General features: G+C 43.5%; 1 protein-coding gene across 1 annotated transcript; it reads left to right on the top strand.

Annotated features, from left to right (window-relative positions):
* Positions 1-369: 369 nt before the first annotated feature.
* On the top strand, positions 370-24,884 carry c11h2orf69 (chromosome 11 C2orf69 homolog). Its single transcript, XM_080198212.1, has 2 exons — positions 370-711; positions 23,729-24,884. Exons 1-2 carry the CDS (start codon positions 370-372, stop codon positions 24,602-24,604), a joined length of 1,218 nt encoding a protein of 405 aa, XP_080054338.1. The 3' UTR covers positions 24,605-24,884.
* The last annotated feature ends 899 nt before the right edge of the window (positions 24,885-25,783 follow it).

Below are 25,783 nucleotides of genomic sequence, written 5' to 3'. Positions count from 1 at the left end.
TAATCTACTTGAAGTTCCAGCTGCCATTCTAACACCTTCTGCTTATCAATTGTAGCGTATCCAACGTCTCAATTAGTGATTCTGATGAAAATTCGTGGCCTGAAACTCTGAAACACTTATTGAAGTGCTGCCAGACCTGCTGAATATTTGCAACATTTTCTGATTTTATTTCAGATTTCAAATATCTGCATTACTGTGCTTTGGTCCAGTAAGAAGTCTCACAACACCTGGTTAAAGTGCAACAGGTTTATTTGGTAGCAGGACCTTTCGGGGTCGCGCTCCTTTGGGTGAGTACTTTGTCTTCTGAGCATGCGCAATCTATGGCTCTCGCTCTCTCTCTCTGTCTCCGCCCCCCCGCCGATTCCTGCAATGATGTCAGGAGCCGCCAGGAGGCGCGGTGATTCGGCGCCGTTGAGGAGCGGGTTTCTGGGCCGAGCCGCCCGGAGCGCAGAAGCCGCTATTAGGCCTTGGGGTTTTGTGGCTTTTCTCTGGTGTGTGTTGCTGCTGCAAACGGGTATCGTGATAATGACCAAGCCCGGCTGGCCATTAGCGGCCACTCGGCTTTGGACCGTGCCAGGATTTGAAGTGTTGAGACTGAGCGGTGTGTCCGGCTGGGGCGCGGCCAACAAGAATGACCTGGTACTGGGAGTTGGTGACAATAACCGAAACAGAAGCCGTCAACATATCATCTATTTCCCGGGAGATGTGCAGGTCGGTGCGGCGGCCAAGCAGCTTTCACTCTTCCGCCAGTCTAATAGATTCAGCCGGCTTTCAGCGATCCCGCAAACCGAGCGAAGGAGGGGGGATCGTCCGATCACCGCTCCGACATCCATCTCCCCTTCCCTTCCCCCTTCCCTCTCCCCCTCCCTCCACCCCTCCCCCTTCCCTCCTCTCCCCCCCCCCCCGCTCCCTCCCCCCCCCCCCCCCCGCTCCTCTCCCCCCCCCCGCTCCTCTTCCCCCCCCCCCCCCCCGCTCCCCTTCCCCCCCCCCCCCCGCTCCCCCCCCGCTCCCCCCCCGCTCCCCCCCCGCTCCCCCAAAACTGTGTGCAGTTTCGGTCGCTGCACTTGCACAAGGATATTTTGGCCCTGGAGGGAGTGCAGAGGAGGTTCATTAGGCTGATACTGGAGTTGAGGGGGTTAAACTATGAAGAGAGGCTGAATAGGCTGGGCTTGTACTCGTTGGAGTTTAGAAGGATGAGGGGGGATCTTATTGAGACATATAAGATGATGATGAAGGGGATGGATAGGGTAGAGGTGGAGACTTTCTTCCTGCTCAGAAAGGACAGCAGGACTAGAGGGCACAGCCTCAAGATAAGGAAGGTGGGGGGGGGGGGGGTGGGGGGCTGCAGTTTAGAACAGAGTTGAGGGGGGGGGGCTGCAGTTTAGAACAGAGTTGAGGGGGGGGGGCTGCAGTTTAGAACAGAGTTGAGGGGGGGGGCTGCAGTTTAGAACAGAGTTGAGGGGGGGGGCTGCAGTTTAGAACAGAGTTGAGGGGGGGGGGCTGCAGTTTAGAACAGAGTTGAGGGGGGGGCTGCAGTTTAGAAGAGTTGAGGGGGGGGCTGCAGTTTAGAAGAGTTGGGGGGGGGCTGCAGTTTAGAAGAGTTGAGGGGGGGGCTGCAGTTTAGAAGAGTTGAGGGGGGGGCTGCAGTTTAGAAGAGGTGAGGGGGGGGCTGCAGTTTAGAAGAGGTGAGGGGGGGGCTGCAGTTTAGAAGAGGTGAGGGGGGGGCTGCAGTTTAGAAGAGGTGAGGGGGGGGCTGCAGTTTAGAAGAGGTGAGGGGGGGGCTGCAGTTTAGAAGAGGTGAGGGGGGGGCTGCAGTTTAGAAGAGGTGAGGGGGGGGCTGCAGTTTAGAAGAGTTGAGGGGGGGGCTGCAGTTTAGAAGAGTTGAGGGGGGGGGCTGCAGTTTAGAACAGAGTTGAGGAGGAACTTCTTCACTCAAAGGGTGGTGAATCTCTGGAATTCTCTGCCCGTTGAAGTGGTGGAGGCTACCTCGCTAAATATATTTAAGACGCGGGTAGATAGGTTTTTGGTAGGCAAGGGGATTAAGGGTTATGGGGAGAAAGCGGGAAAGTGGAACTGAGCCACTTCAGATCAGCCATGATCTTATTGAATGGCGGGGAAGGCTCGAGGGGCTAGATGGCCTACTCCTGCTCCTATTTCTTCTGTAGATGCTATAATTGGAGGAGAACAAATATTGGATCATAACCCGAAAGACCCCCAAGATGGGGTGTAATACCTTGCCTTGTCAGCTTGAATCTTCTTTCGTAGAATAGTACAGAGGGAGGTCATTCAGCCTGTTGAGTCTGCACAACCTGCCGCCAGATTGTCCCACCCAAGCCCTATCTCTGTATCCACATGTATTTACCCTGTTAATCCCCCTAACCTATCCATCTTGGGACACTAAGGGGCAAGTTACTGAGGCCAATCCATCTAACCTGTATATCTTTGGAGCATGGGAGGAAACCAGAGGACACCCACACAGACGTGGGGCAAGCGTACAAAGTCCAAACAGACATGGGGCGAGTGTACAAACTCCACACAGTCACCCAAGGCTGTAATTGAACCTGGGTCACTGGTGTTGTAAGATGGCAGTACTAATAATTGTGCCACCTCAATTTGCTCAGGTAGGATTAAGGAACAAAAATGTAGAGATCGAATTCTGGAGCTGAAGGCATGGCCTGAACTGGAGATGAACTAGATGCTCTTCGTCTTTCTTGTGGAGACCGTGAATTGGATTCAATTGGAATTTTGTCTTTGCGACAATCGGGGGATAGATTTGAGTTTGCCTGGTCCGTACTGAGAATCGGCTTTGTAACTTTAAGAATGGAGTAGAAAAAAAATTAGAAATGGAGAAGAGCAAAGATCTCTCATGTTAACATAGTGCGCGCACTTTAGAATTTAATTTACGGAAGAATTGGAGCCGCTCTGTAATCAAAAGTAATCCAACCTTCACATTTAGTTCCAATAACAATGACAAATCAATCTTAATATTGTTTATGTAATCCTGGTACAAAAGCAACAAATTATAATTTCTGTGAAACATTTTTTGTGAGGAAGTAGCCACAGATGATAGTTTGAAGATCAAAAGACTTCAATTTTGCTTTCTTGACAAAACTTCAAGACATCCAAAGGATTGTAGTGTCTTTTTGTCAAGAAAGCAAAATTAATAAATTTGTCCTTTGTATTGGTAAGACCGTAATCCAGAAGACGTAGGGGCAGAATTAGGCCACTCGGCCCATCGAGTCTGCTCTGCCATTCGATGGTGGCTGATTTTTTTCACGTCCCCATTCTCCTGCCTTTTCCCCATAACCCCTGATTAATCAATAACCTATCCATCTCTGTCTTAAAGGACACTCGACCTGGCCTCCACAGCCTTCTGCGACAGAGTTCCACAGATCCACCACTCTCTGGCAGAAGAAATTCCTCCTCATCTCTGTTTGAGAGGATCGTCCTTTTAGTCTCAGGTTGTGCCCTCTGGTTCTAGTTCACTCAATCCAGACCTTTCAGTATCCTGTAAGTTTTAATAAGACCCCCCACTCGTCCTTCTAAACTCCGAGTACAGATCCAGAGTCCTCGCCCATTTCTCATACGACAAGCTGTTCGTTCCAGGAATCGTTCTTGTGAACCTCCTCTGGACTCTTTTCAAGGCTAGCACATCCTTCGTTAAATATGGGGTCCAAAACTGCTCCTAGTATTCCAAGTGGGGCCTCGCCAGAGCCTTGTACAGCCTCAGAAGTACACCCCTGCTTTTGTATTCTAGCCTTCTCAACCTAAATGTTAATATTGCAATTGCCTTTCTAACTGCTGACTGAACCTGCACGTTGACCCCAAGAGAACCTTGAACAACGACTCCCTAGTTCCATCGTGTTTCTGATTTTCTAAGCATTTCCTCATTTAGCAGGTCTGAATGTCTGAACTTTCTGATATGCATGGTAAATTGATTTGGTAAAAGTGTATTTTGTAGTTAAATTAAAAAATGTGATTTGCGGACAGACCGTTTAAGGTTCAGACAATGTAAGGTTATGTAGATCTTAGGAACTCTTACTTTATCTTTTAGGAGAGCAAGGAGAGAAAGAGAGAGTCTGAAATGGCATGGTCAAATGCGAATGCTGAAAATATGCAGCAGTTCAGTCAGTATCAGTAAAGGAAAAAGGTTATTCATGTTTTGGGTGTGTACCTTCCATGAGACATAAAAACCTAAAGACATTCTAGTAAGCTTGAGGAATGAGTTGGCTTCAATAGGAAAATTTATTAAAAGGAATAAGTGTAGAAAGACAGTGGCTAATATTTAAAGAATGCATACATTACAACAGGTATACATTCCTTCCTGACGCAAAAACAACAGGAAAAGTGGTCGAACCACAGCTATCAAAAGAAATTAAGGATATAATTAGATTCAAAGAGTCATATAAAATTGCTAGAAAAAATAGCAAGCGTGAGGATTGGGAGCATTTTAGAATTCAGTAGAGGAGGGCAGAGATTGACGAAGGGGAGAAAAATGGAGTACAAATGTAAATTTGCAAGGAACTTAAAAGCACACTGTAAAAGTGTATAAAAAGAAAAAAATCAATGAAGACAGGTCTTACAATCCAAAATGTGAGAAGGTACAATGGTGAACAAGGATTAAAGGGAACAAAAACAGTACTGACGAAATTGTGGAAGCGTTAGTGGTGATCTTTTAAGAATCATTGAAGGCAGGGAGGGTCCCAGAGGACTGAAACTAGCTAATGTAACACTTGCTGTTTAAGAAGGAAAATTATAGGCCAGTTAGCCTGACTTCGACCATTGGCAAGATTTTAGAATCCATTGTTAAAGATGAGATTGCGGAGTACATGGAAGTGCATGATAAAATGGGACTAAGTCAGCATGGCTTTGTCAAGGGAAGGTCATGTCTGACAAATCGTTTACAGTTTTTTTGAGGAGGTAATAAGGAAGTTAGATAAAGGAAAACCAGTGGATATGATTTATTTAGACTTCCAAAAAACCTTTGACAAGATGCTGTATAGGAGACTGTTAAATAAGTTAAGGACCCATGGTGTCAAGGATAAGATCCTGGCATGAATAAAGGATTTGCTGACTGCCAGAAGCTAGAGAGTGGGGATAAAAAGGGGTCTTTTTTAGGATGGCAGCTGGTGACTAGTGGTGTTCCTCAGGCATCGGTGCTGGGACCACAACTTTTCAGAATATACATTAACGATTTGAAAGAAGGAACTGGAGGCATTGTTGCTAAATTTGTAGATGATACAAAGCTACGTAGAGAGATAGGTAATATTGAGAAAGCAGGTGGGCTGCAGAAGGACTTGGACAGGTCAGGAGAGTGGGCAAAGAAGTAGCAGATGGAATACAGTGTGAAAAAGTGTGAGGTTATGCATTTTGGAAGGAGGAATGGAGGCATAGACTATTTTCTAAATGGGAAAATGTTTAGGAAATCAGAATCACAAAGGGACTTGGACGTCCTTATTCAAGATTCTCTTAAGGTTAGCGTGCAGGTTCGGTCTGCAATTAGGAAGGCAATTGCAATGTTAGCATTGGAAAGAGGTTTGCTTCCCATTTTGATCTTCTCCCATCTGAAACTCCCTTCAATCTTCCTGCTTCTAAAAATTGCACTATGCTGTGTAGGCTATGAAGAATTATTATTGATTGGTTTGGAGATATTTATGGCCCAAGAAGCTCAAGCCAGGCCCCATGTGTATCTATGCATCCCTCTAGTGACTGAATCTAGTTGGGCTGAATAATATCCCACTGGTCTTAATTTGTCTTTGTGTTTGAGTGACTACTGCAACTTGCGTTCCATTGTGTTCTTGGCAAACAATATGAAATGGCTTATTGGGATTTGGTAGACCCAGAGCTGGGGCTCTGACTCAAGCTGACTTTAGTTAAGTAAAGGCATACTTCTCTTCTCCCCCATTCCACTTTTTCCCCGATTAGTCTTCCTCCTTTGATGGAATCCTACAAAAGTTTTACTAGTACAGCATAACCTTCCACAAAATTCCTACTGTAGTTGAACAATCCCAATACTTGTCTTACTCCTTTTACAGTGAATGGTTGTGGTATGCAAAGCTTTTCTTTGATCTTCCAGAATTTCTTTTTTGCCTTGAGATCATACGTCCCAAACATGTTACCTTTTTTTGTCCTGATTGAGCTTTCCTAGGATTGAGTTTAAGATCAGCATCCTGTATTGCTTTGAATACAGTGTCATGTGTGTGAAGCAATCAAAACATCATCTGCGTATTGTAAGATGGTTGTTATGTGCACGTTTAATAATAGATTCAATTATCTGTATCATGTGTTTGTGAAAAATGGCTGGGCTATTATGAAATCCTTGTAGCAAATGAGTCCATGCGCATTGTTGATTTCCTACCATGAAGGCAAATTTGTATTGACGTTCTTTCGCTATTAGAATAGATCAGAATCTGTTAGCAACGTTCAATATAGTGAAGATCTTCTGATCTATCCCAATTGTGTTCGGGATGCTAGCTGCGTTTGCTACTATAGGATGTGCATGTGTGGCATATTTGTTTAAAGATGTGTAATATATGGTTAGTCTGTAACTTCCATCTGTTTTTTTTTTAAACTGGCCATAGGGAGGAGATGATATTTTTGTCACTACACCTTGTTTCTCTAATTCTGTGATGATACATCTTACCACTTCTACAACCTCTCTTCAAAGGATATTGCTTGTGGGAAGTATGTAATTTCTCCCTGGATCTTCTCTGGTGGGACATTTAGACTTCCACAGTCATGTTGGGGGTTGGCCTATGAAGAGAGACTAAATAGACTTGGTCTGTACTCGGAGTTTAGAAGAATGAGGGGGGATCTTATAGAGACGTATAAGATAATGAAGGGGATGGATAGGGTAGAAGTAGAGAGATTCTTCCTGCTTAGAAAGGATAGCAGGACTAGAGGACACAGCCTCAAGGTAAGGGTGGGGCAGTTTAGATCAGAGTTGAGGAGGAACTTCTTCACTCAAAGGGTGGTGAATCTCTGGAATTCTCTGCCCGTAGAAGTGGTGGAGGCTGCCTCGCTGAATATATTTAAGTCACGGGTAGATAGGTTTTTGATAGACAGGGGAATTAAGGGTTATGGGGAGAAAGCGGGAAAGTGGAACTGATCCACTTCAGATCAGCCATGATCTTATTAAATAGCGGGGCAGGCTAGATGGCCAACTCCTGCTCCTATTTCTTATGTTCTTATGTTTGCTTCTAGCCCAAATTCAAGGATATTGTGCAGCTAGTTTTTCCCAAACTGATCCCTTGTCGCAATCTGTTTTAAATGCTGCTGTCCTAGAAATGCTACAACCTTTCTTTTGTCCCCACCTATTCTGCTTGAATGTATTGTGCCATCTTAACATCTCCTACTCTGATATTGATTGTTGCCCCTAGCTGTTCTAATAAATCTATCCCTTGTTTTCTTCTCTGATTTGACACATTCAAATTTGATCCTTTTTCTTCTAATTCTAATCTTGTAGGAGTATTATTTAATGTAGCGGTTTTGATTCTCCCTGTCACTCCATCTTTTGATCTGTTGCTGGTTAATTTAAATTAGTTAATGAAATGATGGCTCCTGTATCAATCAACATGCTACATTTTCCTGTTCCTAATACTGCTTCCACATCCATTCGGGGATCTTTCTCATCCTGTGACTCTAGGGGCACTAATAGTCGTTGTGGACTTATCAGTTTTTGGATCTCTTCTGCAATAATGTTGAATGTTGCTGATTCTTTTGCTTGTGTCTCAGAACTTTGTAAACTTTTTTAACTGCCTTTACCTCCACTCATTCCTCCCTTTGCCCAACAATTAGCCATGTTATGACCTATTTTATCACAGTTATGACATTGTCTTCTGTCTCTCCCTAATTTCTCTGACCAATCTCTGGCGATGTGTCCTCTCTTCCTGCGTGCATAACAGTTTTTGACTTTAGATGTGTGTTGCTTTTGTGTAATTGTTTTCTCTGATTCTGTGTTTTGTAAATCCTCAGTTCTCGCCCAATTTAGTATTCCTGTTTCCTGTTTTGATCATGATGTGGATATGCCGGCGTTGGACTGGGGTAAACACAGTAAAAAGTCTGACAACACCAGGTTGTAGTCCAACTGATTTATTTGATAGTAAACTCACTAGCTTTCGAGGGGATTCCCTCTTCAGGTGAATGGAGAGTGCTCCATTCAAGGGGTTTGGATATGTCTAATGGATCTAGTGATGTAGCATGCATCTCCCCCTACAAAATAAGGTGAGCAATTCTTAATAAAAGGTATATCCTGACCCATTTCAGAAGGTGTGCTCGCTCTACTGTTGGCCCCAATGACAATCTTGTCCCGTTCGCCAAAATGTAGTGAGGAATTTTGATTCAGTGGCTGGATATCTTTAGGAAGACTGAAGTGTTCTTGAAAATGCAAACTTCACAAAGGTAAAATGACTCAGTTTAAAAGCATCATAAAATTTATTTAAAATTAGTTTATTAAAACATGGAAAAATCGAACCTGATGTACAAAAAGACAGAACGATAAATTCGGCCGAAGGGAAATCTCAGACGTGCCAAGCAGCACAACAGTACCTCACAGCAGGCTTTCTCAAAAGATCCTATCTTTCGTGCAAAATGTAAATCAATTATGCTCTTGTATTCAGTAGTTCAACCCATTAATTTACTACGTATGATTTCATTCATTATTCAATATCTAATCATCACAGTATTTTAAGTCAATTAAAATCTGCCAACTTAAATAATGTTATTCCATTAATTCTTTTTGATTAACCGAAGTCTGCCTTTTTGCATAGATCTTTTTCTTGCTGCCATAGTATCCAAGAAATCTTATTTTGCTGAAGTCACCACTAGCTGATTTCCAAGATGTGGTCTAATGCCAAATGAGGACCCATCACTCAGCATCGTTCCAAGCCTGGGCAGCTTGAATCATGTAAAATGTATCTTAAGATGTTCCTTTGTACAGATATATTTTGAATATATTTGTTTGCATCCATTGTTTTCTGAATGCAAGTTGCACCATTTTATATCAAAATGCTGCCGAATCTTGTATTCTTTCGTTAAAGTTACTGATATATCTTTAGTCACTACTGACAAACTGCATATTTCTGCTTTAAATCTTAATTAATATAATTCAATTTTAAATACAATCGTAAGACCACAAGGCATAGGAGCAGAATTAGGCCACTCGGCCTATCATAAGAACATATTGAGTCCACTCTGCCATTCAATCATGGCTGATTTTTTTTTTCTCTCTCATCCCCATTCTCTTGCCTTTTCCCCATAACCCCTTATTCGCTTATCAATCAAGAACCCATCTATCTCTATCTTCAAGACACTCAATGACCTGGCCTCCACAGCCTTCTGCAGCAGAGTTCCACAGATTCCCCACTCTCTGGCTAAGAAATCCCTCCTCACCTGTGTTTTAAAGGATCATCCCTTTAGCCTCAGGTTGAGCCCCCTAGTTCTAGTTTTTCCTACCAGTGGAAATATCCTCTCCACATCCACTTTATCCAGGCCTCACAGTAGCCTGTAAGTTTCAATAAGATCCCCCTCATCCTTCTAAACTCCAAAAGTACAAATCCAGCGTCCTCAACCTTTCCTCATACTACAATCTTCATTCGTGACCATGGAGGCAGGTTCACTCGATTGATTCCAGAGATGCAGTTTTATAGATCCTTAGTTAGGCTGCACTTGGAATATAGCGTTCAATTCTGGTCACCACCAGCCAAAAGGATATGGAGGCTTTGAAGAGGGTACAGAGAAGATTTACCAGGATGTCGAATGATATGAAGGACATTAGCTATAAGGAGAGGTTGGAGAAACTTGGTTTGTTCTCACTGGAATGATGGCGGTTGAGGGGCGACCTGATAGAAGTCAACGAGATTGAGGGGCCTGGGTAGAGAGAAGAGTCGGAAGCTTTTTCTCAGAGTACAAAAGTCAGTTACTAGGGGGCAAGGTTTAAAGGAGATGTATGAGGCAAGTTTTTTACACAGAGGGCAGTGGGTGCCTGGAACTCGCTGCTGAGGGAAGTAGTGGAAGCAGATACAGTAGTGACTTTTCAGGGGCGTCTTGACAAATACACAAATAGAATGGGAATATGGGTCCCCGGAAAAGTAGGAGGTTTTAGTTTAGTCGGGCAGCATGGTGGATGCAAGCTTGGAGGGCCGAAGGGCCTGTTCCTGTGATGTAATTTTCTAATTTTTTATTTGTTCTAGCACCAGTTAAAGTCCCACAGGTTTATTTGGAATCATGAGCTTTTAGAATGCTTCTCCTTCATCAGATGAGCATAGAGATAGAACATAGAACAATACAGTACAGTGCAGTACAGCCCCTTCGGCCCTCGATGTTGTGCCAATCTGTGAAACAAATCTAAAGCCCATCTAACCTACTCTATTCCCATATCATCCACATGCTTATCCAATTACCTTTTTAAATGCCCTTAACGTTGATGAGTCCTCTCCTATTGCAGGAAAGGCATTTCACGTCCTTATTATTCTGAGTAAAGAACCTACCTCTGACATCTGTCTTATATCTATCACCCCTCAGTTCAAAGCTATGTCCTCTCGTACTAGCCATCCAAGGAAAAAGATTCACACTGTCCACCCTATCTAATCCTCTGATCATCTTGTATGCCTCTATTAAGTCATCTCGTAACCTTCTCTCTAATGATAACAGCCTCAAGTCACTCAGCCTTTTCTCATCGGACCTTCCCACCATACCAGGCAACGTTCTGGTAAGTCTCCTCTGCACCCTTTCCAATGCTTCCACAACGTTCCTATAATGCGGCGACCAGAACTATACGCAATACTCCAAGTGCGGCCGCACCAGAGTTTTATACAGCTACAACATGACACCATGGCTCCAAAACTCAAACCCTCTACCAATAAAAGCTAACACACTGTACACCTCCTTAATAACCCTGTCAACCTTGGTGCCAACTTTCAGGGATCTATGCACATGGACACTGGGATCTCTCTGATCATCTACATTACCAAGTATCTTACCATTAGCCCAGTTCTCTGTATTCCTGTTACTCCTTTCAAAGTGAATCACCTCACACTTTTCCGCATTAAACTCCATTTGCCACCACTCAGCCCAGCTCTGCAGCTCACCTATGTCCCTCTGTAATTTGCAACATCCTTCCACACTGTCCACAACTCCACCGACTTTAGTGTCATCCGCAAATTTATTAACCCATCCTTCTATGCCATGATCCAGGTCATTTATAAAAATGACAAACAGCAGTGGCCCCAAAACGGATCCTTGTGGTACACCAGGTAGGTTTCACAAAGGCACAATTGCAAGATAATGGTTGGAATGCAAGTCTTTACAGGTAATCAGGTTTTTAATGGTACACACAGTGCGAATGGATGGCGAAGAGTACTCTGTCGGTCATGTTGTGTAAACAGCCTCCAACATTTGGCCTGGGCTTGCCGAATCTTACTAACTGTCCTGGCTTGACTTAATGCGCATTTCTTTAATCGGTGATTATGCCCCTCTCCATTTGTACTGTCTGTACCTGTAAGGAACAGTGCTCCGAAAGCTTGTGATTCCAAATAAACATATTGGACTTTAACCTGGTGTTGTGAGACTTCTTACTGTGCCCACCCCAGTCCAATACCGGCAGTTCCACGTCATGTTCGCAGAAGATGACATTTAAACTTCCCAGAAATGCTAGGGAACCAAGTGGAATTGGAGGAGATTAGTATTAATAAGAAAAGTGCTGGGGAAATTAATAGGATTGTTACCCACAGGGCTGATCTACATTCCAGGGTGCAAAAGGAGGTGGCATGGAAATTGTAGATGCAATATAAATGATTAAAAACACATTTCCAGATTTGCTGACAACACAAGACTAGGTGGAAATGTGAGTAGTGAGGAGGATGTAAAGAGGCTTCAAGGTGGTTTAGACAAGTTGAGTAGGTGAGCAAACACATGGCAGATTTAGTTTAACGAGGATAGGTGTGAAATTATGCACTGCAGAAAAACAGAATGGTAGAGTATTATTTAAATTGTGACCATAGAATGCAGAAGGAAGCTGTTTAGCATGGCCAATCCACCTTACCTTTGGACTATGGGAGGAAACTGGAATATCCAGAGGAAACCCACGCAGACACAAGTAGAACATGCAAACTCCACATAAACAGTCACCTGGGTCCCTGGCACTGAAGGCAGCTGTGTCATCATTAAGAAATGTTGAAAATGACATGGGTGTCGTTGAACAAAAATCAAGCGTACAGGTACAGCAAGCAGGAAGGTATATGGTATGTTGACATTCATTGCATTGGATTTGAGTAGATGAGCAAGGATGTCTTCTATAGCTATACAGGGCCTTGCTGAGACCACACCTGGAGTATTGTTATTTGATTTATTGTCATACGTATTGGGGTACAGTGAAAAGTATTGTTTCTTGCATGCTGTACAGACGAAATATACCATTTATAGATTACATAAGGGAGAAAGGAAGGAGAGGGTGCAGAATATAGTGTTACAGTCATAGCAAGGGTGTAGCAAAAGATCAGCTTAATCATAGAATCTTTACAGTGCAGAAAGAGGCTATTTGACCCATCGAGCCTGCATTGACAACAATTCCACCCAGGCGCTTTCCACGTATTTACGTTGCTCATCCCCCTGACATGAAGGGGCAATTTAACATGGCCAATCAACCTAACCTGCAAATCTTTGGACTGTGGGAGGGAACTGGAGCACCTAGAGGTAATCCACGTAGACATGGGGAAAATGTGCAAACTCCACTTAGACAGTGATCCAAGGCCGGAATTGAACCTGGATCTCTGGCGCTGTGAGGCAGTAGTGCTAACCACATTCTCCTCTTTCCTCCTCCTCCTCTCTCTCTCCCTCCCCCTCCCATTGATATATGGTAGGTCCATTTAAAAGTCTGATGGCAGCAGGGAAAAAGTTGAATTGACTGGTACGTGATAGAAAATAGGAGGTCGCCATTTGGCCCTTTGAGCCTGCTCTGCCATTTGTTATGATCATTGTTGATCATCCAACTCAATAATCTAATCCTGCTTTATCCCCATAATCTTTGATCCCATTTGCACCCCCCTCCCCGTGATGAGACATCTCCTCGTTGATGAGACAGTGTACAGGAATGAGGTAGAGAATCTGGTGAACTGGTGTGGCAACAATAATCTCTCCCTCCATGTCAACAAAACGAAGGATATTGTCATCAACTTCAGGAAGTGTAAAGGAGAACATGCCCCTGTCTACATCAACAGGGACGAAGTAGAAAGGGTCAGATCTTCAAGTTTTTAGGTGTTCAGATCATGACCTGTTCTGGTCTCCCCATGCCGATACTACAATTAAGAAAGCCCACCAGTGCCTATTTTCTCAGAAGACAAAGGAAATTTGTCATGTCAGCTACGACTCTCGCCAACTTTTACAGATGCACCATAGAAAGCATTCTTTTTGGTTGTATCACAGCTTGGTATGGTTCCTGTTCTGCCTAAGATTGCAAGGAACAGGTTGTGAATCCATCATGCAAATCAGCCTCCCATTTATTGACTCTATATACACTTCCCGTTGCCTCAGCACGCCAACCAGCATAACTAAGGACCCAACACACCCCGGAATTCTCTCTTTCCCCCTTCCATCGAGAAAAAGATACAAAAGTCTGAGGTCATGTACCAATCAATTCAAGAGCAGATTCTCCCTTGCTGCTGTCAGACTCTTGAATGGGCTTACCTTGCATCAAGTTGATCTTTCTTTACGCCCTAGTTATGACTGTAACATTACATTCTGCACTTTCTTATTTCCTTCTCTATGAATGGTATGTTTTGTCTGTATAGCACGCAAGAAACAACACTTTCTACTGTGTGTAGATACATGTGATGATAATAAATTAAATCACCTCCATCCTAAATGGTACACCCTGAATCCTCAAACTGTGACCCCCAGTTCTGGGCTCCCCCACCATCGGGAACATTCTTCCCTGCATTTATCCTGTCTAGGCATGTTAGGATTTTATGTTTCTATGAAATCCCCCCTCATTCGTCTGAACTCCAGTGAAAACAATCCTAATCTAGTCAATTTCTCCTCGTATGTTAGTCCCAGCATCCCTGGATTCAGTCTGATAAACCTTTACTGCATAATCCCCCTCCTTTTGGGGAGCCATCCCCTTTTTCTTTGTCCTAATGTAATTTGAGTTTGTTTACTTGGTTTGACCCGAAAGACGCCCCCCCCCCCCGTCAAGAGCAAGAACGTCCTTCCCCAGAAAAGGAGACTAAAACTGCACTAGATACTCTGGGTGTGGCCTTACCAAGGCCCTGTATAGTTGCAACAACACATCTCTGCTCCTGTACTCTCAGCCTCTCGCAATGAAAGCCAACATGCCATTTGCTGCCTTTATTGCCTGCTGCGATCCCTGTGGCATTCCACTAGTTACTGCTTGCCAATTTGAAAAGCACCCATTAATTGCTACTTTGTTTCCTCACTGCCAAGCAGTTTTCTGTCCATCTCAATACACTTCCTCCAATCCCATGTGCTTTAATCTTGCAGAGTAATCACTATGGGACTTTCTGAATCAAACACTTTCCGAAAGTTCAAATATACCACATTGACTAGTTCATCCTTGTCAACTCTACTAGCTACATCTTCAAGTGATCTCAGACTTGTATCATTTTCCCTTCAGCAGAGGGTGGAAGAGAATACATCCAGGAGGTGCGGGGTTGTTAAAGTTGGCTGCTTTCCTGAGGCAGCGGGAAGTGTAGATGCAGTCAATGGATGGGAGGCTGGTTTGATTGGTGGACTGGGCTATTTCACAACCCTTTGTAGTTTCTTGCTCAGAGCAGGAGCCATACCAAGCTGTGATACAACCAGAAAGAATGATTTCTCTGGTGCATCTGTAAAAGTTGGTGAGTGCTGTAGCTTACATGCCAAATTTCCTTAGTCTTCTGAGAAAGTAGAGACATTGGTGGGCTTTCTTAACTATAATGTTGGCATGAAGAGACCAGGACAGGTTGTTGGTGATCTGGACACTTAGGAACTTGAAGCTCTCGACCATTTCCACTTCATCCCCCTTAATGTAGACGGGCATGTCCTCCACTATGCTTCCTGAAGTCAATGGCTACCTCCTTTGTTTTACTGACATAGAGAGATCATTGTTGTTGCACCATTTCACCAGCTCTCTAGCTCTTTCCTGTACTCTATCTTATCATTGTTTGAGATCCAACCCACTATGGTGGTGCCATCAGCAAACTTGAGACTGAAGTTGGAGCGGAATTTGGCCGCACTTATAAGTACATAAGGAGTATAGTATGGTGCTGAGGACACAGCTTTGCAGGGCACTGCTGTTGAAGATAATCGTTCTGGAGGTGTCATTGCCTATCCTTTCTGATTGGCGGTCTGTGGATTAGGAAGTCCAGGATCCAGTCGCAGTGGGAGGAGCCAAGCTCTAGGCCATGGAATTTGGAGATGATTTTGTTGGGATAATGGTGTTGAAGGCTCAATTTGGTCTCCTTCCCTCAAAAAGGATATACTTGCCATAGGACGAGTGCAGCAAAGTTTAAATTTTATTTCTTTAGTGTTACAAGTAGGCTTACATGCTGCAATGAAGTTACTGTGAAAATCCCTTCGTTGCCACACTTCAACACCTTTTCAAGTATATTGAGGAAGAATTTAGCATGACTGGTGCACCTAACTAGCACATCTTTCAGATTGTGGGAGGAAACCGGAGCACCCAGAAAATACCCGCATTTACACGGGGAGAGCGTGTAGACTGTGGACAGACAGTGACCCAAGCCGAGAATTGAACCTGGGTCCCTGGCACTGTGAGGCAGCAGAACTAACCGCTGTGGTACTGTGTTGCATCTAGGTTCACTAGATTGATCTCGAGGATGGCAGGTTTGTCGGATTGTTGAGGAGAGATTGGGTCAACAGGGCCTGTATTCATGACAATTTAGAAGAATAAGAGGCGTTCCAGTTGAAATGTATAAAAACCTGACAAGGCTGTTGCTTCCTCTAGCTAGGGATTCTATGACAAGGTGTCAGAGAGTAGGCCACTTAGGACTGAGGTAAGGAAAATTTTCTTCACTTGGAGGGTGGTGAATCTGTGAAATTCTCTATCGTGGAAGGCTGTGGAGGCCAAGTCCCTGAATATGCTTATGAAGGAAAGAGATTTCCAGGCACTGTGGCGGCACGGTAGCACAATGGTTAGTGCTGCTGCTTCACAGCTCCAGGGACCTGGGTTTGATTCCCAGCTCGTGTCACTGTCTGTGTGGAGTTTGCATGTTCTCCTCGTGTCTGCGTGGGTTTCCTGCAGGTGCTCCGGTTTCCTCCCACAGTTCAAAGATGTGTGGGTTAGGTTGATTGGCCATACTAAAAATTGCCCCTTAGTGTCCTGGGATGTGTAGGTTAGAGGGATTAGCGGGTAAATGTGTAGGGATATGGGGATAGGGCCTCGGTGGGATTGTGATCAGTGCAGACTTGATGGGCCGAAGGGCCTGTTTCTGCATTGTAGGGTTCTATGTTCTATGAGAGAATAGGAGTATGGTGTTGAGAGGATCCTCCATGATCATACTAAATGATGAAGAGTTGAATGGCCTCCTCCTGTTTTCTATATTTCTATGTTAATTGCAACTGCAAACAAAACAAACTAAGTAAAACCAAGTGAGTTTTCATAAATCATAGAATCCCCATTCAGCCCATCGAGCTCTTCTCTTTGTAGTATGTATAAATGACTTGGAAGAGGGAGTAAGTGGTGTGATCAGCAAATTTGCTGATGACACCAAGATGGCTGGATTGGCAGGCAGTGAGGAGCAGTATCTGGCAATACAATGGGATATTGATAGGCTGGTATATTGGGCAGATGTATGGCAAATGGAGTTTAATCCGGATAAATGTGACGTGATGCATTTTGGCCAGAATAATGTAGGGGGGAGATGTATGATAAAGGGTAAGCCCATAAAGAGTATAGAAACACAGCGAGACCTGGGGGTGCAAGTGCACAAATCTTTGAAGGTGGCAGTACAAGTCGAGAAGGTTGTGAAGAAAGCCTATGGTATGTTAGCCTTTATAGGAAAGGGTATAGAATATAAGAGCTGGAGTCTAATGTTGCAGTTGTACAGAACGTTGGTTAGACCACATTTAGAGTACTGCGTCCAGTTCTGGTCGCCTTACTACTGGAAGGATGTGGAGACTGTGGAGAGAGTGCAGAGGAGGTTTACCAGGATGTTGTCTGGTATGGAAGAACTGGGTTATGAGGAAAGATTGAACAAATTGGGGCTGTTTTCCCTTGAAAGACGGCGACTGAGGGGGGATCTAATAGAGGTATATAAGATTATGAAGGGTATAGATAGGAAATAGAGTAAACAGAGGTAAGCTATGTTACAGAGACACAGTACGAGGGGCCATGGGCTTAAGGTGAGGGGGGAGAGGTATAACACAGATATTAGAGGGAGGTTTTTCACACAGAGGGTAGTGGGGGTATGGAATGCCCTGCCAAGTAAGGTGATGGAGGCAAGCACGCTGGAGTTGTTTAAGAGTAACTTAGACAGGCACATGAGTGGGTTGGAGATGGGAGGATATAGGAGATTGTTTTAAATAAGGTTCATTAGCATTGGGATGTCCCTGGTAATGTAAAAGGATATGGTATGATAATAATGTTTTTTCTCTTTTAATTCCCAGGTTTTAAGTCGGTCCGCCTTGTTGTCCGACGAGGGACATACACGCGATGGGTCGTACTTGGGCTGCTCTTGAATGTTCAAGATTGGCCTAGTGCTTCATGTCGTAGTGTGTGCTTAAACTGGACCAGATACTGGGCAAGACGACAGCTCAGTGACTATCACTGTTTGCTGTGCAGACACCTGGATTTGGGCCAGTGTCTGTGGAAGTTTGCGCATTCTCCCCGTGCTTGCATGGGTTTTCTCCAGGTGCTCCGCTTTCCTCCCACACCCCAAAGATGTGCTACTAGGCTGATTAGATGTAATAAATTGTCCCTAAATTAGTTTCCCTCGATGTGGATTGCCATAAAACAATAGATAAGGGTCATGGGTGGAGGGGGGGACTGGTCATGTTAAAATGGCGGCGCGGGCTCATTGGGTGGAAGGGCCTGTTTCCCGGGCTGTTTTTGTTCTTTGACAACAATCCCACTCAGGCCCTATCCCCACAATCCCATGTATTTATTCTGCTAATCCCCCTGACACTGATACAATTTAACATGGCCAATCCACCGAACCTGCACATCTTTGGACTGTGGAGGAAACTGGAGAAAGCCCACGCAGGTAACGAGGGGAAAGGAGGTTCAAAAAAAACACAAAAATGAACGATTTCAGTTCAGAAATATGGGAGAATCTGAGATTGATCCTCTTGGAGCAGAAAAGATAAAAAGAAATTTATTAGAGCTGTTCAAAACCTTGAAGGGTTTCAATAGTATAGGTAGGGGAAAACTGTTTCCAGTGGCAGAAAATTCATTAAGTAAAAGCAGAGGAGAGAGGAAGGGAATTTTTTTTTTATATGCAGCAGGTATTGATAATCTGGAATACACTGCCTGAATGAATGGTGGAAAATTCAATTTTCGAAAGTGAATAGATATATGAAGGGGGAAAATTTGTGAGGCTACAGGGAAATAGTTAATTGTATAGTGCACACAATGAGCTGAATGGCCATTCTGTGGTGTATCATTGTATGAGCCAGTGATCACTACATTTTGCTGTAAAATGTTCTAGGTCTGTCATCAGCTATAGTGTAATGACAGCAATCTTGAGTTTTCCTTGTACATGCAATCTCTTGGCTTGTATTGAACATTAATTTTTACGTTCTGTGAGATAATTTGTCGAATAAACTTCATTACTGAGGATTACACTTCGACTTAGATAAATTCCTCCTCCCTTTTCTTCCCTCCTGTTCCTCATCTGACAATCAGACAAGACAATATGTTGTACTGCAGCTCGATTCTGAGTCCCTCAGAATCATTGTCACAAAGGTGAGTCTCAATGGCAGCTCCTCCCTCCTCGCCAGTCTTCTGGATGATCAAGGGTCACCTCCTTCATCAAGTCTTCACCGCTGGTGTCTGAAAATGTGCCCTTTTATTCCCCTGCCTGCTTGCCTTTCCAGAAACTTCTCTAGCTTCCGGCCAATGAGGTCCCATGAGGGGGTTCCAATACCCAATAGGTTTCTTGATGTCTGCCTGACCGGACACCAGGGTCCGCCCCCAGATGTCCATCTCCATGCTGATTCCTTCATGTAACCTGTTATCAAATTAAGCCAACTGCGGGAACTGGCGGTGACAGAAAGTCTGGCCCGATCTGTGCTTCTAACAATAGGCTGGTGCATTTCAATGGGGTGCAATGATCTGCTAAGTATCAGTAAGGTACAATGACTTTTGGGTGATTGATGAATCAGGCCCAGACTTGTTTATGTATTGTACAATTGGCCTGCCTGAGGTTTGATTGTGTTTGATTTTAATATGCCCAATTCTTTAATTTAGAAACATAGAAAACCTACAGCACAATACAGGTCCTTCAGCCCACAAAGTTGTGCCGAACATGTCCCTACCTTAGAGATTACTAGGCTTACCTATAACCCTCTATCTTACTAAATTTCATGTACTTATCTAAAAGTGTCTTTTAAGACACTTAAATCCACATTTAGGATATCCAATTTTATCAGCCTTAAAACTAGGCCCTGTTTTTATATTACAACTAGTTGGACCTCATCTGAAATCTTGTGTACAGTTCGGGGCACCATATTATAGGAAGAATGTGAACGTATTGGCAAGAGTGCATTTGAAGTTTACAAGAATGGCTCCAGGGATGACAAACTTCAGCTATGAGGTTGGGACTATTCAAGAGAAGAAGGCTAAGAGGAGATTTGATAAAGATAGTCAAAATGCCATAATGAAATCCATATATACAGCATCCACTGCAGTATCCTTATCATCTTCCTTGTTACTCCCTCAAAAAAATCTATTTAGTGAGACACAATCTTTGCCTTATAAGCCCATGCTGACTATCCCTGATCAATTCATTCCTAAGTAACACCTTGTTGTGTCTCAGAATTGCTTCCAGTCAGAGTTGTTTATAATAATTTGCTCACCACTGATTTCAGACTTACTGGCCTGTAGTTTCCTGGCCTATCTCTCTCACCCTTTTTAAATAATGGTACAATGTTCGCAGACCTCCAATCCTCTGGGACTGAGCCGCTATCTAGTGAGAATTGGAAAATGATCCTCAGAGCATCTACTATTCCTTCTGACTTCCTTCAACAGCCTGGGAAGCAATCTTTCTGATTTATCCATCTTCAAGGACGCCAGTTTCTCCAGCACTTCCCTTGCTATGTATTTTGTATCTAATATTTCGCACTCTGCTTTTAACTAGAATGAAGAAACAACATGCTCATTGAGAATGTGGACATGGTTATCAATCAACCTACAAGTTACCATGTACATCTCTACCTTTTCCTTAGTTATTCTCTTGTTCTTAATGTGCTGTTCAACACCTTAGGATTTTATGGGCCAATATTTTTCATATTCTCACTTTGCTTTCCTGATTTCCATTTTTACTTAACCCCTGTACTTTCTATACTCTAGGCTTTCTACAGTATTAAATCTTTTGTGATTGTTGTAAGCTTGCTTTTTTCTGTTTTATCTTGGCTTACATGCTCCTGGATAACCAAGGGGCTCTAGAAATGTCCCTTTTTCTTTGTGGGGGCATGTCTAAATGTATCCATAGAATTTTGCCTTTGAGTGCTTCCCATTGATTTGATTAGGTTTTTCCTCTAATAGCTGTATCCAGTATCTTACCAGCTCAACTCTTAGCTTTGTAAAATTTGTCTCCCCTCCGCCCCCCTTGTCCCTTTTCATAATGATGTTAAATCTGTTAACTTCCTGGTGTGTAACTCTGTTTTGTAGTACGGGATGGACATAAACACAACAGTTATAGTCACCCAGAAATTCTGTTTGCCTCTGATTTGTTTAAAGCATTTGACCCACTTTTTCCAAGTTGTGAATTTAGAACACATTGGTTGAATTGTGTCAATGTTCTTTATACGTTAATAAATGAATATATTTGACGGGGGAGGAAAGTGTTAAGTTTTTTGCAAATGGTAAACCAAAGTTTTTCAAGTCTAAACAAATAGCTTCAGAAAGTTCTATATTTGCTTTTATTTATAATTGTATGCTGTAATAAGCAAATCAATACATCTTTTTCCTTGCACTGCTTCCAAACTTGGATACCATCCAGTTTCCCATTAGTTTTGAGTACAATCGGTGTAGCTTTATTGTATGAGAGTAAAATGCTGTGGTTGCGGGAAAATTGAACTAAAAACAGAAATTTATTCCGATGGTCAAAAAGGACCGTAGGAGGAGAGGTAATAAGCCGTGGATAATGAAGGAGGTGAAGGAAAGTGTTAAATTAAAAGCGGAGGAATTTAGAGTAGCTAAGAACAGTGGGCGAGAAGAGGATTGGGAAAGGTTTAAATGTCAACAAAGATTGACAAAGAAGTTGATAAAGGAGCGTAGGAGAAGCTATGAAGCTGGGCTAGCACTTAATATAAAAAAGGATAGCAAGAGTTTTTATAAATATATAAAAAGGAAGAGGCTGGCTAGGGTGAACGTTGGTCCTTTAGAGGATGAGAAAGGGGACCTAGTGGTAGGGGATGGGGATATGGCTAAGGTCTTGAATAACTTTTTTGTTTCTGTCTTCACGGAGGAGGACGTGAATAATTTGCCAGGTGTTAGCGATGGAAAGGTGGTAGGACTGGAGGGTCTTAATGACATTACTGTTACTAGAGAGGCGGTGCTTGACAGACTGGAGGGGCTGATTGTGGACAAGTCCCCAGGACCAGATGGAATGCATCCGAGGGTTCTGAAAGAAATGGCGGAGGTTATACTGGATGCCTTGGTGGTTATTTTCCAAACGTCGCTGGATTCCGGGGAAGTGCCGGAAGATTGGAAAACGGCTAATGTTACGCCGTTGTTTAAGAAGGGTGCCAGGCAAAAGGCAGGGAATTATAGGCCGATTAGTTTAACGTCTGTGGTAGGTAAAATGTTAGAATCCGTCATTAAGGAGGAAATTGCGAGGCATCTTGAAGGGAATTGCTTGATAGAGCAGACGCAACACGGTTTCATTAAAGGGAAGTCGTGTCTGACAAATTTACTGGAGTTCTATGAGGATGTGTCTAGGGCAGTGGATAGAGGAGAGCCGGTGGATGTGGTCTTTCTGGATTTTCAGAAGGCGTTTGACAAGGTACCTCATAAGAGGTTATTGCAGAAGGTCAGGGGACATGGAATTGGGGGTAGGGTGTTAGCGTGGATAGAGGATTGGTTGTCAAATAGGAGGCAGAGAGTGGGGGTCAATGGGTGCTATTCGGATTGGCGGTTGGTGACTAGTGGGGTGCCCCAGGGGTCGGTGCTGGGGCCTCAGCTATTTACCATTTATATAGATGATCTGGAGGAGGGAACCGAGTGTAGGGTGTCGAAATTTGCTGATGACACCAAGATTGGGGGAAAGGCAAATTGTGCGGAGGGTGTGGAGAGTCTGCAGAAGGATCTAGATAGGCTGGGCGAATGGGCCAGGAAATGGCAAATGGAATTTAATGTTGGCAAGTGTGAGGTGGTCCACTTTGGTAGGAAGAATGGTAGGAAGGACTATTACTTACGTGGCGAAAAACTGCAGCAGGCGACGGTGCAGAGGGACCTCGGGGTCCTTGTGCATGAGTCGCAAAAACCCAGCTTGCAGGTGCAGCAGGTGGTCAGGAAGGCGAATGGGATGCTGGCCTTCATAGCGAGGGGGATTGAATATAAAAGTAGGGAGGTCTTGCTGCAGCTGTATAGGGCATTGGTGAGGCCACAGCTGGAGTACTGTGTGCAGTTTTGGGCACCGCACCTGCGCAAAGATATTTTGGCCTTGGAGGGAGTGCAGAGGAGGTTTACTAGGCTGATACCGGAGTTGAGGGGGTTGAGCTATGAGGAGAGGCTGAATAAACTAGGCTTGTACTCGTTAGAGTTTAGAAGAATGAGGGGAGATCTCATTGAGACGTATAAGATGATGAATGGGATGGATAGGATAGAGGTGGAGAGACTCTTCCCGCTCAAAAAAGACAGTAGGACTAGGGGGCACAGCCTCAAGATAAAGGGGAGGCGGTTTAGAACGGAGTTGAGGAGGAACTTCTTCACTCAAAGGGTGGTGAATCTCTGGAATTCTCTGCCCGTTGAAGTGGTGGAGGCTGCCTCGCTAAATATTTTTAAGAAGCGGGTTGATGGGTTTTTGATAAGAGAGGGGATTAAGGGTTATGGGGAGAGGGCGGGAAAGTGGAACTGAGCCACGACAGATCAGCCATGATCTTATTGAATGGCGGGGCAGGCTCGAAGGGCTAGATGGCCTACTCCTGCTCCTATTTCTTATGTTCTTATATTGGAGATGGTCAGCGGATCTGGCAGGATCTGTGAAACGGAAGCTGTTAATGTTGATTACAGACCTGAAACACTAACTTTGTTTCTGTCTCTCAGATGCTGCCAGAACTGTTGGATGTTTCTTTCTTTTTGATTTATAGTGAATTAGTTAAACCTTTTTAAATATTTTGTCAAAACAAGTGCTTTTGAAAGGCATGCACTGAATTTGTAGTACTGTAGGTATAAAGATTGATTAGAACTCAGTTTTTCAAATGGAAATAGAAAAACCTGTGCAAAATATATTCACGACCATAATTTACTTCTAGGTAGAAACAACTGGCACGAGTGTCTCAAAATACACAATTTATTATAATGGCTATTGATGCATTTAATTGTTTTTTTTAGAACTATCACAATGAGATGATACGCCATCCAGAAAACATCCGCTGGCAGCAGTGGAGTCTGGAAGGAGTTGCTGCTTTGCTGTTCCATCGTTTTCCTGACAGTCACATTTGGATCATAAAGGCTTCCCGGATTCACCTGCATAAGTTCAGTTGCTATGACAACTTTGTGCAAAGCAATCTGTTTGGTGTGCCTGAACATAACTCAGACAGTAGAGCTTTCAAGCACCTTCATGCACTCTTGACCAACGCTTTCAAGCAGATGCATAGTATCCTACATCCATGGACAAAACCTGATGAAAGTGCTCACAGTTCCTCTGCTGCTGCACATGATGAAGGCTCCAGAACACATTGCAAAAAACCAAATAATTTTGTAGCTAAGAATGACCTGGGCACTACAGATCTGGGGTGCCCTCATACTGGAACACAAAAAGAGTTTGAAGACTTGAAATGTACTGATCCTTCATTGAAATTTATATTGGTTGGTTTCAGCAAAGGTTGTGTGGTTTTGAATCAGCTGTTGTATGCATTGAGTGAAGCAGAGAAAAGTGAGGAACTAGCTGCCTTCATTAGTAATATCAAAGAGATGTATTGGTTGGATGGTGGTCACGCTGGAGGAAACAACACTTGGGTCACCAGTCCTGAAATCTTGAAGGAATTTGCACAGCTGGGTATTCCTGTGCACGTACATGTTACACCGTATCAAGTGTGGGATGAAATGAGAGCTTGGATTGGGAAGGAGCACAAGAAATTCATCCGCCTTCTTGGGGAGTATGGTGCAAAAGTGACAAACCAACTTCATTTTGAGAATGAAACCCCCTCTGTGGATAATCACTTTCAGGTGCTTCAAGTCTTCAAAGCTGCTTTGGATCCATACTGATGGAATTATCCATGACGCTCAGTTTCAGCTTTTCCCAGTGAAGCAGAGTAGAAAAATGTTAACAAATAAATGTGTTTAATAGTGTGAGGGCTGAGTAATTTCATGTAATTTTGTTTACCTCAAATCTCTAATAGAGATTAATCTGTTTTATGTACGTTGAAGTACTGTCCTACTTGCATTTATTTTGCATTCCTTTCTGTTGCATTCTGTTGACTTATTGTAATAAAAATATTGATAGATGCAATTGTTATCAATCTTCAAAAAGCAATTAAAACTCCAGTTTCAGAGGAAATTTGGGACAACTGAATTTTTGCCCTAACCCGGATTGACTGAATAGAAAGGTCTAACCAATCAGGAAGATCGCAAACAGATTGAAAATGCATGTTTGTTCTATTATGGGCATTCTAACACTAATGCTGGATGGGATAAATGGCCTTTCTGCACTGTAGCGATTTTATATCTTTTAAATCTTGCAAACTCCAAATTGATACAGGCACAATCTGTCCAATCTTTCCACCTGCTGCCATCCCAAGTATCTTCTCATAGGGTCATCAAGTTTTGCAGCATGGGAAGAGGCTTTTTGATTCATTGTGTCTGCGCCAACCATGAAGCACCTAACTGTTTGAATCCCATTTTCCAGCACTTAGTCCATAGCCTTGTAGCAAGTATCCTGTATATCTTAGTGACCACTTTATCTACCTGTACCTTCAGAGATCTTTGGACATGCACCCGAATGTTCCTTGGGTTCTCTGTGCTTCCAGGTGTCCCACATTCAATATGTATTCCCTTGCATTGTTAGTTTTCACAAAATGCATCACCTCACGCCTTTCAGAGCTACCGTTCTGTCCATCTATGATGTGGAGATGCCAGCATTGGAATGAGGTAAACACAGAAGTCCCATGCCACTATGTTAAAGACCAACAGATTTATTTGGTAGCACAAGCCGCTAGCTCTTGGAGTGCTGCCTGCCCCTTCAGGTGAGTGGGAGTTCTTTTCACAAACAGGGCATATAAAGACACAAACTCAATTTACAAAATAATGAGTGCGAGTCTGTCCAGGTAATGAAGTCTTAAAGGTACAGACAATGAGAGTGGAGAGAGGGTTAAGCACAGGTTAAAGAGATGTGTAATGTCTCCAGCCAGGACAGTTAGAGATTTTGCAAGCCGTGGGGATTACAGA

This window comes from Carcharhinus amblyrhynchos, chromosome 11 (genome assembly GCF_965287045.1).
Source record: "Carcharhinus amblyrhynchos chromosome 11, sCarAmb.v2.hapA, whole genome shotgun sequence".
NCBI lineage: Eukaryota > Metazoa > Chordata > Chondrichthyes > Carcharhiniformes > Carcharhinidae > Carcharhinus > Carcharhinus amblyrhynchos.
Note: the sequence above shows the minus strand (reverse complement) of the source record. Positions and strands in the feature narration are given on the sequence as shown.